The sequence below is a fragment of the Dryobates pubescens genome, chromosome 10 (genome assembly GCF_014839835.1).
Source record: "Dryobates pubescens isolate bDryPub1 chromosome 10, bDryPub1.pri, whole genome shotgun sequence".
Classification (NCBI taxonomy): domain Eukaryota; kingdom Metazoa; phylum Chordata; class Aves; order Piciformes; family Picidae; genus Dryobates; species Dryobates pubescens.
Window position 1 is genome coordinate 16,958,963 of NC_071621.1, and position 14,892 is coordinate 16,973,854.

At 62.2% G+C, this 14,892-nt stretch overlaps 2 protein-coding genes across 2 annotated transcripts; both read left to right on the forward strand.

Annotated features, from left to right (window-relative positions):
* The first annotated feature begins 649 nt into the window (after positions 1 to 649).
* LOC104308975 (cyclic nucleotide-gated cation channel alpha-4-like) lies at positions 650 to 4,196 on the forward strand. Its single transcript, XM_054164853.1, has 7 exons — positions 650 to 732; positions 855 to 962; positions 1,047 to 1,153; positions 1,447 to 2,412; positions 3,177 to 3,610; positions 3,653 to 3,743; positions 4,132 to 4,196. The coding sequence occupies exons 1-7, from the start codon at positions 650 to 652 to the stop codon at positions 4,194 to 4,196; spliced, it is 1,854 nt and encodes a 617-aa protein (XP_054020828.1).
* Positions 4,197 to 5,467: 1,271 nt separating this feature from the next.
* On the forward strand, positions 5,468 to 14,056 carry CCKBR (cholecystokinin B receptor). The gene is made up of 5 exons (XM_054164855.1): positions 5,468 to 5,731; positions 7,428 to 7,679; positions 9,369 to 9,618; positions 13,088 to 13,215; positions 13,533 to 14,056. The coding sequence occupies exons 1-5, from the start codon at positions 5,575 to 5,577 to the stop codon at positions 14,054 to 14,056; spliced, it is 1,311 nt and encodes a 436-aa protein (XP_054020830.1). The 5' UTR covers positions 5,468 to 5,574.
* Positions 14,057 to 14,892: the final 836 nt, after the last annotated feature.

Below are 14,892 nucleotides of genomic sequence, written 5' to 3' on the forward strand. Positions count from 1 at the left end.
AACTGGGCACCCCCCAAAATGGGCACTGCCCCATGGCCCTGGATGCCAGACCAGGCACTGGGCACCACCCTGGGCACCAGCAGCTGGCACTGTGACCTCACTGTGCCCACCTGCACTGGGCACCTGTCTGTGCCCATGCACTGGGGGCCCCTGGCAGCAGGCACTGGGCACCATCCAGCATACCCAGTGTATGCCAAACGCCACCACTGTGCCACTCCAAGTATGCCTTGTGCTGCAGCATTGCCAACCTGGCATCCCAGTAGGCTCAGTTGGCACCTCAGGGAGCTCCTGTTGCCAGGATGTACCCAGTGCTGGCAGTGCCATGTGATGAGGTCCTGCTGAGGGACTGCCCTCAGTGCCAGGCTTGGGCAGTGACACCTGATGGGTGCTAGGGGTGGGTGCCAGGGACCCTCCTTGGTGCCCACAGGGCAGGATGCAGAGGATCAGTGCCCAGCTGGCACACTGCTGGGACTGGTGCCAGGTGCATGGCACCACTGGAGTCATTGGCACCACTAAGCGTGGCACCGAGCCTAGCACTGGGACCGGCACAGGGACTGGCCTCAGGAATGCCACCAGCACTGGCACTGAGCCTGGCAGCAGGACAGGCATTAGGCCAGGCACCAAGCCTGGTACAAGCACCACTACTGGGATGGGCAACAACACTGGCACTGAGACTGGCACCGGGACTGGCACCGGGACTGGCACCAAGACTGGCACCGGCCACAACTGGTGGTGAGCAGAGAGTGTGGGGTGGGATGCCACAGGCCCAGTGCCAGGGTGGGGGGGGTGCTAGACTGGGTACAGGGTGACCCTGAGGTGCCCATGTCCCCCCCAACCCTCCTTCACCTTGGCAGTGCCAGTTTTGAGAACTGGACCCTGGACCCCTCAGGGGATTGGTACTGCAGGTGGCTCATCCTGATGGCACTGCCAGTCCTCTACAACTGGATCATCCTCATCTGCAGGTGCCAGGGGGTGCCCAGGGTGGGCTCAGGGTGGTGAGGGGGGTGGCACCCTGGGGGTGATGCCAGCTGTGCCCTCCTCCCCAGGGCCTGCTTCTCCGAGGTGCAGGTGGCACACGCGGGGCTGTGGCGCTGGCTGGATGGCATCAGCGACACTTTGTACCTGCTGGACATTGGCATCAGGCTCCACACGGGTCAGTGCCCGTGCCTGGCACTGTGCCCTGGCACCACAGTGGCCCTGCATGCATCCTCACCCCTCTCCTGGCACCCACTGGGTGCTTCCTCACCCACCCTCTGACCCCTAGGCACTGGGCACCCCTTGGTTCCTTCCCCACCCACCTCTGGATGCCCACTGGGTGCTTCCTCACCCACCCTCTGACCCTGGGTACTGAGTCCAGGAGGTGGGTGGAGAAGGACCACGCCCTGGGCACCCCACCCACGCCCATCACCCCCGGTTGGCACTGACTGGGTACCCCTCCCCCTGCAGCTTTCTTGAACGAAGGCCTCCTGGTCCGTGCCCGGGGCCGCATCTGGCGCCGCTACCTCCGCTCCTCCCTCCTGCCCTGGGACTTGGCCTCCCTGCTGCCCACCCACCTCCTGCACCCTTCCCCCCTGGCCCGTGCCAACCGCTGCCTGCGGGCACCCCGCCTCTGGGAGGCGGCGGAGCGCTGGGAGACTCGCAGCGGGCACCCCAACGCCTTCCGGATGGCCAAGCTGCTGCTGTGCCTCCTGGCAGCCATCCACTGGCACTCCTGCCTCTACTTCGCCCTCTCCGCCCACCTGGGCTTGGGCACCGACCCCTGGGTGTGCCCCAACGCCAGCCGCCCCCTGCGCCGCTACCTCCACAGCTTCTACATCTCCACCCTGGTGCTGGCCACCGTCGGGGACACGCCGGTGCCAGGGCGCCAGGAGGAGTTCCTCTTCCTCACCTTCGGCTTCCTCCTGGCCGTCCTGGGCTTCGCCACCCTGGCCGGCAGCGTCAGCTCCGTCCTCTCCGACCTGCTGGCGGCCGATGCCATCTTCTACCCGGACCCCGCCCCGCCCCGGCGCTACCTGAGGGCTCAGGGAGCTGGCACCGCGCTGGCACGGAAGGTGGCCAGGTGGCACCAGCACCTGCGGGCGGAGCGCAAGCTGCCGGCCGAGCTGCGGGTGCTGAGCTTCCTGCCGCGGGGGCTGATGGCAGAGGTGGTGGCAGAGGTGCACCTCCCCGCCCTGGCACGGGTGGGCATCTTCCAGGGCTGGCAAGAGGGGGTGCTGAGGCAGCTGGTGCTGAAGCTGCGCCCCCAGGTGTTCATGCCAGGGGAGTTCGTGTGCCGCCGAGGGGACGTGGGCAGGGAGATGTTCTTCATCCGCCAGGGCAAGCTGGCAGTGGTGGCAGAGGATGGCATCACCCAGCTGGCAGTGCTGGGCCAGGGCGGGTACTTCGGGGAGATCAGCCTCATCAGCATCAAGGGTGAGGGGCGTGGGAAGTGAGGAGGGGGCACCAGGGGCACCCGGGGCATCCTCCACCTCTCTCTGAGCAGCCTTGACCTCCACCCAGCCCCATGGTGCCACCAGAACCCTCTGGGCAGCCTTGACCTCCACCCAGCCCCATGGTGCCACCAGAACCCTCTGAGCACTCTTGACCTCCACCCAGCCCCATGGTGCCACCAGAACCCTCTGAGCAGCCTTGACCTCCACCCAGCCCCATGGTGCCTCCAGAACCCTCTGAGCAGTCTTGACCTCCACCCAGCCCCATGGTGCCACCAGAACCCTCTGGGCAGCCTTGACCTCCACCCAGCCCCATGGTGCCACCAGAACCCTCTGGGCAGGCTTGACCTCCACCCAGCCCCATGGTGCCACCAGAACCCTCTGGGCAGCCTTGACCTCCACCCAGCCCCATGGTGCCACCAGAACCCTCTGGGCAGCCTTGACCTCCACCCAGCCCCATGGTGCCACCAGAACCCTCTGAGCAGTCTTGACCTTACCCAGCCCCATGGTGCCACCAGAACCCTCTGGGCACCCTTGATCCTAACACAACCCCTTGATCCCACCCCAACCCCTTGGCCCTCTTTGACCTCACCATAACCTCTTGGCTCCCCTTGACCCCACCTCAACCTTTTGACCCCACCCCAACCCCTTGGTCCTCCTTGACCCCACCCCAACCCCTTGGTCCTCCTTGACCCCACCTTGACTCCTGGGTGCTCCTGGAGCCCACCAGCACCTCCTGCTCTGCAGGGAACACCTCGGGGAACCGGCGCACGGCCAACATCCTGAGCATTGGCTACTCAGACCTCTACTGCCTCTCCAAGGAGGACCTGACCGAGGTCCTGGCCGAGTTCCCCAGCGCCAGGACCATGCTGGAGGCCAGGGGCAGGCAGCTGCTGCTGGCCATGGGCAAGTTGGACCTCCAGGCAGAGGCCAGGGAGGTGGCGGCCCAGGAGGAGGCCGAGAGGTGGCTGCAGGAGCTGGAGATGGCCCTGGAGGGGCTGCAGACAAGGGTGGCCAGGCTGGTGGCCCAGCTGGAGGCCAGCGCCCTCAGAATGGCCCTCAGGGTCCAGCACCTTGAGGGACGCATCCGGTGCCGGCAGCCTGGCCAGGGACGGGGTCCTGGTGGGGCAGCAGGTCCTGGGTGGAGACAAGGTCCTGGTGGGGGACAAGGTGCTGGTGGGGCAACAGGTCCCAACAGGGGACAGGGTCCTGGTGGGGTACAGAGTCCCACCAGAGCTCAGGGTCCCCCCACGACACAAGGTCCCACCCAAGCTCAGGGTCCCCCCGGAGCTCAGGGTCCCCCCACAACACAAGGTCCCACCCAAGCTCAGGGTCCCCCCAGAGCTCAGGGTCCCCCCAGGACACAAGGTCCCACCCAAGCTCAGGGTCCCCCCAGAGCTCAGGGTCCCCCCAGGACACAAGGTCCCACCCAAGCTCAGGGTCCCCCCAGAGCTCAGGGTCCCCCCAGGACACAAGGTCCCACCCAAGCTCAGGGTCCCCCCAGAGCTCAGGGTCCCCCCAGGACACAAGGTCCCACCCAAGCTCAGGGTCCCCCCAGAGCTCAGGGTCTCAGGGGGGTTCAGGGTCCTAGGAGAGCACAAGGTCCTCTCAGGGTGCAGGGTCTCAGAGGACTTCAGGGTCCCACCAGGGCACAAGGTCCCTCCATGGTCCAGGGTCCTTCTGGGGTTCAAGATCCCCCCAGATCTCGGGGTCCCCGTGGGGGAGGGACAGGCCCCCGGCAGTGAGGGTCACCATGGCAACAACTGATGGCCAGGGCAACGGAGGGGGGGTGTGGGGTGTGGGGTGTGTGACCATGGTGACAGCCAGGGGGTGATCAAGGTGACAACCAGGGGGTGACCATGGTGACAGCTGGGGGGTGACCATGGTGATGATTGGTGGTGGCCATGGCAACGGGTGGGGGGTGGCCATGGTGACGTTGGGTGGTGGCCATGGCAACCAGGAGCTGCTGCTGCTGAGTAACCTCCAGCTGAGCCTGAGCAGGGCCAGGGATGGGGACAGAGACTGTGACCAGAATGGGGATAGGGATGGGGACAGGGATGAGATGGAGCAAGGAGGGACAGGGATGGGCACAGGGATGGGGACAGGGATGAGATGGAGCAAGGAGGGGCAGGGATGGGCACAGGGATGGGGACAGGGATGAGATGGAGCAAGGAGGGGCAGGGATGGGCACAGGGATGGGGACAGGGAGGTGATGGAGCAAGGAGGGGCAGGGATGGGGACAGGGATGGGGACAGGGATGAGATGGAACAAGGAGGGACAGGGATGGGGACAGGGATGAGATGGAGCAAGAAGGGACAGGGATGGGGACAGGGATGAGATGGAGCAAGGAGGGGCAGGGATGGGGACCGAGATGGGAATGGAGATAGGGACAAAATAAAGATGGATATAGGACAGGGATGGTGACAGGGGCTGGGACCAGGATGGGGACAGGGATGGGGACAAGACAGGAGTAGGCTGGGACAGGAACTGGGATGGGATAGGGACAGGAACAGGAACCTGGCATGGGATGGGGATAGGAACAGGAACTGGGATGGGGACAGGAGTCTAGGATGGGGAGAGGAACCTGGGGTGGGGACAAGAATTGGGATGAGGACAGGAACTGGGATGGGAGGGGGACAAGAACTTGGGATGGGATGGGGATAGGGACAGGGCTGGGATTGGGACGGGGCTGGGAACTGGGCTGGGATCAAGGATGGGGACAGGAACAGGGATGGAGACAGGGAAAGGTCCGGAGATGGCAGAGGCCGGCGCCAGGATATGCCAGGGGGCGCCCGGGATAAACAGGAACGGGGACTGCGGGGGGGACACAACTCGGGACCCCCGAGGACACCCCCGGGGACACCCCCTGGGACCCCTGGCCGCAGCCACCTCCTTTCCCTATGCCCCCCTGCCCGCTGCCGCCCCCGCATCCTCCCGGTGCCCGGTACCACCCTCCCCTATCCCCCTCGGCGGCTCCTCCCCGGGGCTCCCCCCCGCCTCCCGGTGCCGCCTCCGCCGGGAGCCGCCTGCCGGTCACTCTCCCGGTGGCTCCGGAGCCGAAAGGAGCATCCCGGGGCTTCCCGGGGCTCCTCCCGGTGCCACCGGAGGGGGGGGTCCCGGTACGCGGCGAAGGTTTCGCGGTACCATGGAGCCCTCAAGCTTTAACGAGACGCTGCCAGAGCTTCTCTGCCGACCCGGGAACGGTTCCGGTTCCATCAACGGGACCGGGAGCGGCGGCACGGGGAACGGCTCCGTTTGTGACCTCCTGAGGAGGGGTTTCCGCGGGCCACCGGTACCCACAGGTGAGACCGGAGGAGGGAAAAGGAACTGGGACAGGGGGGAGTGGGGAGGGATCCACCGGTGACACCCCCCCGGCCCCCGTGCCCTCCAGTGATTATCCCGGTGCCTCCCGGCGCCCGCCCGGTGCCTCCTGCTGCCTCCCGGTGCCCGTGACCCTCCTGCCCGGTGCCCCTTAGTGCCTGCCGGTGCCCCTGATCCTCCTGCCCGGTGCCTCCGATCCTCCTGCCCGGTGCCCCTCAGTGCCTCCCGGTGCCCCTGATCCTCCTGCCCGGTGCCCCTCAGTGCCTCCCGGTGCCCCTGATCCTCCTGCCCGGTGCCCCTCAGTGCCTCCCGGTGCCCCTGATCCTCCTGCCCGGTGCCCCTTAGTGCCTCCCGGTGCCCCTGATCCTCCTGCCCAGTGCCCCTTAGTGCCTGTCCGGTGCCCCTGATCCTCCTGCCCGGTGCCCCTCAGTGCCTCCCGTGCCCCTGCTGCTTCCCCGTGCCCCTTGGTTCTCCTGTCCAGTGCCTCTCAGTACCTCCCAGTGTACTCCACTGCGCCTCCCAGTGCCTCCCAGTATACCCCACTGTGCTCACCAGTGCCTTCCAGTACATCCCAGTGCCGCCCAGTGTACTCCAGAGTGCTTCCCAGCGCCCCCCAGTGTACCACAGAGTGCTTCCCAATGCACCCCAGTGTTCCCCAGGGTACTTCCCACTGCCCCCCAATGTACCCAGAGTGCTTCCCAGTGTACCCCACTACACCCCAGTGTGCCCCAGAGTGCTTCCCAGCGCCCCCCAGTGTACCACAGAGTGCTTCCCAATGTACCCCAGTGTTCCCCAGGGTACTTCCCAGTGCCTCCCAATGTACCCAGAGTGCTTCCCAGTGTACCCCACTACACCCCAGTGTTCCCCAGGGTACTTCCCACTGCCCCCCAATGTACCCAGAGTGCTTCCCAGTGTACCCCACTACACCCCAGTGTGCCCCACAGTGCTTCCCAATGTACCCAGAGTGCTTCCCAGTGTACCCCACTACACCCCAGTGTGCCCCAGAGTGCTTCCCACTGCCTCCCAATGTACCCAGAGTGCTTCCCAGTACACCCCAGTGTGCCCCAGAGTGCTTCCCAGTACACCCCAGTGTACCCCAGAGCGCTTCCCAGTACACCCCAGAGTGCTTCCCAGTGCCTCCCAGTACATCCCAGTGTACCCCAGGTTGGTGTCTCCTCAGCTGGGTTGGCATTTCCTGAGCCAGAGTGCCAGCAGGGGACTGAGGTGGCACCTCCCCACAGGGGTTGGCACTAAGAAGCTAAGGTGGCATCTCCCCATCTGGGTTGGCATCTCCCCAGCCAGGCTGCCAGCAGGGACTGAGGTGGCACCTCCCCAAAGGGGTTGGCACCAAGTTGCTAAGGTGGCATCTCCTCAGCTGGGCTGGCATCTCCTCAGCCGGGTTGGCATCTCCCCAGCCGGGCTGCCAGCAGGGTACTGAGGTGGCACCTCCCCAGGGGGGTTAGCACCAAGTTGCTAAGGTGGCATCTCCTCAGCCAGGCTGCCAGCAGGGTACCGAGGTGGCACCTCCCCAAAGAGGCTGGCACCAAGACGCTGAGGAGGTGCCCACATCCCCTTGGCTGCCACCCAAGTGCTGAGCTGCTCAACCTCTCTTCCTCCCTTCCTCCTCCCTGCCTTGCTGGGGTGTGCCCTGGGCTGTGCACGGGGTTGGTGCCCCAGGGCTGGAGCTGTGGGCACGGCTGGTGCTCTATGGGCTGATCTTCGGGCTGAGCGTGGTGGGCAACGCCCTGGTGGTTGGCATCCTGGCCCTCAACCGGCACCTGAGGACGGTCACCAACCTCTTCCTCCTCTCCCTGGCGCTGAGCGACCTGCTGCTGGCACTCTGCTGCATGCCCTTCACCCTCCTGCCCAACCTCATGGGCACCTTCGTCTTCGGAGAGGGCATCTGCAAGCTCATGGCCTACCTGATGGGTAGGTGGAGGGGGGCAGGGGCTCAGGGGGGGGCAGCTGGCTCCTGAGAGGGTGGCACCAGCATGGGTAGCGGGAGGGAGGGGCTGCTGGGCTGGCACCAGGATGGGCATCTCCTTGCATCTCCTTGGCTGGGGTGCCAGCAGGATGAGCATCTTGACCAAAGTTCCACTGGGGTGGCACCAGGATGGCCACCTTCCTTGCTGGAATGGCAGCAGGATGGGCATCTTGACCAAGGGGCCACTGGGCTGGTGCCAGGATGGGCTTCTCCTTGGCTGGGGTGCCACCAGGATGGACATCTTGGCTGTACCACCAAGATGGGCATCTTCTTGGGTGAGGTGCCACAAGGGTGCCAGCAGGATGGGCATCTTGGCCAAGGGGCTGGGGTGCTAGCAGGATGGGCACCTTGGCCAAGGTGCCACTGGAGTGCCAGCAGGATGGGCACCTTGGCCAAGGTGCCACTGGGGTGCCAGCAGGGTGGGCACCTTGACCAAGGTGCCACCAGGATGGGCATCTTCACCTGGGTTCCACCTGGACAGGCATCTCCTTGGCTAGGGTGCCACCATAATGGGCATCTCCTTGGTGGCCCTGGGCTGCCCCTGGGGTGGGCACCTCCTTACCTCCATCCCCTGGGGCTGGGGGGGAAGCCGGCTGAGCGAGGCTGCTGAGCTGGCATCTCCATCCTCCTGAGCATGCAGTCCTCTGCCCTGGGCTCCTGGGCTGCAGCAGGAGAAGTGTGGCCAGCAGGGCCAGGAGGAGATTGTCCTCCTCTGCTCCACCCTGGGGAGACCTCGCCTGGAGCTGTGTGTCCTGCTCTGGAGCCCCTGTGACAGGAAGGATCTGGAGGTGCTGGAAGGTGTCCAGAGACACCTTAGCTCATCTTGGGTCTCCTCATCTCTGGTCTTCTCAGGTCACCTTGGGTCTCCTCACCTCATTTTGGGTCTCTTCATGTAATTTTGGATCTTCTCAAGTCACCTTGGGTCTCTTCATGTAACTTTTGATCTCGGGTCATCTTGGGTCTCCTCATGTCATCCTGGGTTTCTTTGTGTCATTTTGGATCTCCTCATGCCATTTGGGGCCTCTTCACATCATTTTGGGTCTACATCTCCCCCTCTGCTCCACGCTGCTGAGACCACAGCTGGAGCTCTGTGTCCAGCTCTGGAGCCTCTGTTCCAGGAGGGATCTGGAGGGGCTGGAAGGTGTCCAGAGCAGGGCCATGAGGAGGAGCAGAGGGCTGGAGCTGCTCTGCTGTGAGGACAGACTGAGAGAGTTGGGGCTGTACAGTCTGGAGAGGAGAAGGCTCTGAGGAGACCTTCTTGTGGCCTTCCAGGATCTGCAGGGGGCTACAGGAAAGCTGGGGAGGGACTATTGAGAGTGTCGGGGAGGGATAGGACTGGGGGGGATGGATCCAAGGGGGAAGAAAATGGATCCAAGCTAGAGGAGAGCAGCTTGAGATTAGACCTTAGGAAGAAGTTCTTCCCCATGAGGGTGGTGAGAGCCTGGCACAAGCTGCCCAGGGAGGTGGTGGAAGCCTCATCCCTGGAGGTGTTGAAGGGCAGGCTGGAGGTGGCTGTGAGCAGCCTGCTCTGGTGTGAGGAGTCCCTGGGGTGGGGTTGGAGCTGGCTGAGCCTTGAGGTCCCTTCCAAGCCTCTGATGATTCTCTGATGGCTGTTCTGCCCCCTCCCCCTGCAGGGGTCTCGGTCTCGGTGTCCACCTTCAGCCTGGTGGCCATCGCCATCGAGCGGCACAGTGCCATCTGCCACCCGCTGCAGGCCCGCGCCTGGCAGACTCGCTCCCATGCCTGCAGGGTCATCGGTGCCACCTGGACCTTCTCCCTCCTCCTCATGCTGCCCTATGCCATCTACAGCACCACCCGGGCAGGGCCCTTCAGGGCCGTGCAGTGCGTCCACGCCTGGCCCAGCGAGAAGGTGCGGCAGGGATGGTGAGTTCTGGAGGGGGCACCCGAGCCTGTGCCACCGGGGATGCCAGCTGTGGGGGCACTGATTTGGCTGAGGTGCCACCAGGATGGTAGACTACTCCACCAGGCTTCCTTCCCATACCCAGGTGCCACCAGAGCGCCATCTGTGGGGGCATTGCCTTGACTGAGGTGCCACCAGAGTGCCACCATGATGGCCAATTCCTCAACCAAGCTTCCTTTCCATGCCAAGGTGCCACCATGATGGCAAACTCCTCAGCCAGGTTTCCTTCCCATGCCCAGGTACCACCAGAGCACCACCATGGTGGTCAACTCCTCAACTAGACTTCCTGTGCATGCCAAAGTGCCACCAAGGTGCCATCTATGGTGGCATCTTCCTTGCCAAGGTGCCACCAGGGTGCACTCTGTAGAGGCATCGACTTAGCCAAGATGCCACCATGATGGCAAATTCCTCAAGCAGGCTTCCTTCCCATGCCAAGGTACCACCAGGGTGCCTTCTGTGGTGGCACCTTCTCGACCAAGGTGCCACCATGATGGCAAACTCCTCCACTGGGCTTCCGTCCCACACCAAGGTGCCCCTGGGCTGCTGCTTGGGTTGGGCAGGAGGGCACCAAGGGGTTGAGGGCACCTTCAGAGAGGTTGGAGGGTGTGGGGTGGTGGAGTCATGGGAGGCTTTGGGGTGGGAAGAGTTTGGATCCTGTGGGTCCATCATTCCATGACTGCACCATTCCCTGGTTCCACCATCCCATCATTCCCTGGTTCTGTGATGCCCTAGTTCCATCATTCTGGTTTTGCATAATTCCCTGCTTCTGTGGTTGCAACATTCCACAACTGCATCACTCCCTGGTTCCACAGTTCCATGACTGCCTCAGTTCCCAGTTCCATGACAGCATCATTCCGTGACTGCACCGTTCCCTGGTTCTGTGGTTCCATGATTGCACCAGTCCCTGGTTCCATGGTTCCACAATTGCATCATTCCATGGTTCCATCATTCCATGGTTCTGTGACTCCCTAGTTCCATCATTCTGTTTTTGCACCATCCCCTGGTTCCTGGCTTCCATGACTGCACCATTCCCTGCTTCCACCATTGCATCACTCCTTGGTTCTAGGGTTCCACAACTACACCCTTTCCTGGTTCCATGGATCCACAACTGCACCACTCCCTGGTTCCATCATTCCATGGTTCCAGCCACCCACTGTTCTGTCACTCCAGAATGGCCTCACTCTATGGGTCCCTGGTTCCATCATTTCCTGGCTCCATCATTCCATGGTTTCCTGGTTCCACCATTCCATGACTGCATTCCATGGTTCCACGACTGCACCATTCCACTCTTACATCATTCCCTGCTTCCAGCACTCCATAGTTCTGTGATTCCCTAGTTCCATCAATCTGTTTTTCCATCATTCCATGGTTCCATGATTTCCTGGTTCCATCATTCCATGACTGCATCATTCCATGGTTCCAGCCACCCACTGTTCCATCGTTCCAGGATTGCCTCACTCCATGGTTCCTTCATTTCCTGGCTCCACGCTTCCATCATTCCCTGACTGCATCATTCCCTGCTTCCACAATGACACATTTCCCTGGTTCCATCATTCCCAAATTGCATCATTCCATCTTTCCATCATGCCATGGTTCTGTGATGCCTTAGTTCCATCATTCTGGTTTTGCACCACTCCCTGGATCCGGGGTTCCACGACTGCACCATTCCCTGGTTTCATGGTTCCATCATTCCAGGACTGCCTCACTCCATGGTTCCCTGGTTCCATCGTTTCCTGGCTCCATGCTTCCATCATCACATAACTGCAACATGCCATGGTTCTGTGGTTCCACAACTGCATCATTCCATGGTTCCATCATTCCATGGTTCTGTGGTGCCTTAGCTCCAGCATTCTGGCTTTGCATCATTCCCTGCTTCCGTGGTTGCAGCATCGCACAATTCCCTGGTTCCCGGGTTCCACAGTTGCATCATTCCCTGGTTCCTTCATTCCACAACTACACCATTCCATCATTCCATGGTTCTGCGACGCCCTAGTTCCATCATTCTGGTTTTGCATCGCTCCCTGCTTCCGCAGCGTCGCGCAATTCCCTGGGTCCGTGGTTCCACGACCGCACCATCCCCTGGCTCCATCATTCCATGGTTCTGGGATTCCCTACTTCCACCATTCAGGTTTTGCATCATGCCGTGTTTCCATCATTCCATGCCTGCATCATTCCATGGTTCCAGCCAAGCACTGTTCCATCATTCTAGGATTGCCTCGCTCCATGGTTCCCTGGTTCCGTCATTCCACAGCTGCATCATTCCCTGGTACCAGGATTCCATCATGCCATGGTTCCATCATCCCCTGCTTCCAGGATTCCATCATGCCATGGTTCCATCATTCCCTGGTTCCAGGATTCCATGACTGCATCATTCCCTGGTACCAGGATTCCATCATGCCATGGTTCCATCATCCCCTGCTTCCAGGATTCCATGACTGCATCATTCCCTGGTACCAGGATTCCATCATGCCATGGTTCCATCATTCCCTGCTTCCAGGATTCCATGACTGCATCATTCCCTGGTACCAGGATTCCATCATGCCATGGTTCCATCAATCCCTGCTTCCAGGATTCCATGACTGCATCATTCCCTGGTACCAGGATTCCATCATGCCATGGTTCCATCATGCCCTGGTTCCAGGATTCCATCATGCCATGGTTCCATGACTCCATCATTCCCTGGTTCCAGGATTCCATCATTCCCTGGTTCCAGGATTCCATGACTGCATCATTCCCTAGTTCCAGGATGCCATCATGCCATGGTTCCATGATTCTGTGGTTGCATCATTCCCTGGTTCCAGGACTCCATCATGCCATGGTTCCATCATTCCCTGGCTCCATCATTCCATGACTGCACCATTCCCTGGTTCCAGGATTCCATCATGCCATGGTTCCATCATTCCCTGGCTCCAGGATTCCATCATGCCATGGTTCCATCATTCCCTGGCTCCATCATTCCCTGGTTCCAGGATTCCATCATGCCATGGTTCCATCATTCCCTGGCTCCATCATTCCATGACTGCACCATTCCCTGGTTCCAGGATTTCATCATGCCATGGTTCCATCATTCCCTGGCTCCAGGATTCCATCATGCCATGGTTCCATCATTCCCTGGCTCCATCATTCCATGACTGCATCATTCCCTGGTTCCAGGATTCCATGGTTCCCTGGCTGCATCATTCCATAGTTCCCCGATCCCATCGTTCCATGACTCCATAGCTCCCTGATTCCCTGGTTCCACCATTCCCTCAGTCCCTAGCTCCAAGGTCCCACCCTGGTTCTATCACTCCATAATTCCACCACAGCTCCATCGCTGCTCATTCCATGTCCCCACACCCTGGGTGCTCTCCCCGCTCCCTGTCCCCCCGCGCTGGGTGCTGTCGCCCATGCCCACGCGCTGGGTGCTGTGCCCACACCCCGGCCCTGTGCCAGGTACGTGCTGCTGCTGCTGCTGCTGTTCTTCGTGCCGGGGTTGGTGCTGTCGGTGTCCTATGGCCTCATCTCCAGGGAGCTCTGCCGGGGGCTGCGCTTCCAGATGGACCTCAAGGGGAAGCCCCCAGGTGAGGACCTCACCAGCCACGGCCAACGGCCTCCAGCTGCCACCAGCCATGACCGTGCCCCCAAGGTGCCCCCAGCAGCCTGGGGTTACCCTAACCACCCCCAAGTCCCTCTCCATGCCCACCTCCCCATGGCACCACCATCCATGGCCACCTCCAAGTCCCATCCCTGTGCCCACCTCCCTGAAGCACCACCACCCATGCCCACCTCCCCCCAGTGCCACCACACCCCTCGTGCTCACCCTACCCACCTCCAAGCCCCTCCCCTGCGATGCCCACCTGGTGCCCACCTTCTTCTCGCTCTCTCTCTCCCTCTCCAGCTCTGGTGGCCGGCGAGGAGGACGGGGACGGCTGTTCGCTGCCCGCGGCGGCGCCTGGCACGGGGCTGGAGCTGCGGGGAGCGGCGGGCGGCAGCGGCGGGGAGCGGGCACGGGTCAGCAGCTGGCAGGCGCAGCTGGCGGCCAAGCGGCGGGTGATCCGCATGCTGGTGGTGATCGTGGCCCTCTTCTTCCTCTGCTGGCTGCCCATCTTCGCCGCCAACACCTGGAGGGCCTTCTCCCCCCGGGCTGCCCAGCGGGCGCTGGCTGGCACCCCCATCTCCTTCATCCACCTGCTGGCCTACGCCTCGGCCTGCGCCAACCCCCTGGTCTACTGCTTCCTGAACCGCCGCTTCCGCCAGGCCCTGCTGGCCGCCGCTGCCCGCGCCGGCCGCTGCCGCCCCCGCGCCCGCCCGTGCCAGCCCCTGCCCCACCACCACCCCCAGGAGCTGCCCGCCGCCCCCACCAGCAGCGCCTGGCACTCCAGGGGCAGCTGCACCACCGTCAGCAGCCTGGGCCCGCCCTGACGGGGCGGCTGTGCCCACAATGTGCCCGGCCTGCGTCCGAAAATGTGCCCTCAATGTGCCCACTTTGTGCCCAGATCTGCCCACCTTGTGTCCAGAATGTGCCCACCCTGTGCCCAATCTATGCCCACAATGTGCCCACTTTGTGCCCAGATCTGCCCACCCTGTGCCCAATCTATGCCCACAATGTGCCCAATCTGTGCCCAGATCTGCCCACCTTGTGTCCAGAATGTGCCCACCCTGTGCCCAATCTATGCCCACAATGTGCCCAATCTGTGCCCAGATCTGCCCACCCTGTGCCCAATCTATGCCCACAATGTGCCCACTTTGTGCCCAGATCTGCCCACCTTGTGTCCAGAATGTGCCCACCCTGTGCCCAATCTATGCCCACAATGTGCCCAATCTGTGCCCAGATCTGCCCACCTTGTGTCCAGAATGTGCCCACCCTGTGCCCAATCTATGCCCACAATGTGCCCAATCTGTGCCCAGATCTGCCCACCTTGTGTCCAGAATGTGCCCACCCTGTGCCCAATCTATGCCCACAATGTGCTCAATCTGTGCCCAGATCTGCCCACCTTGTGTCCAGAATGTGCCCACCCTGTGCCCAATCTATGCCCACAATGTGCCCAATCTGTGCCCAGATCTGCCCACCATGTGTCCAGAATGTGCCCACCCTGTGCCCAATCTATGCCCACAATGTGCCCAATCTGTGCCCAGATCTGCCCACCTTGTGTCCAGAATGTGCCCACCCTGTGCCCAATCTATGCCCACAATGTGCCCAATCTGTGCCCAGATCTGCCCACCTTGTGTCCAGAATGTGCCCACCCTGTGCCCAATCT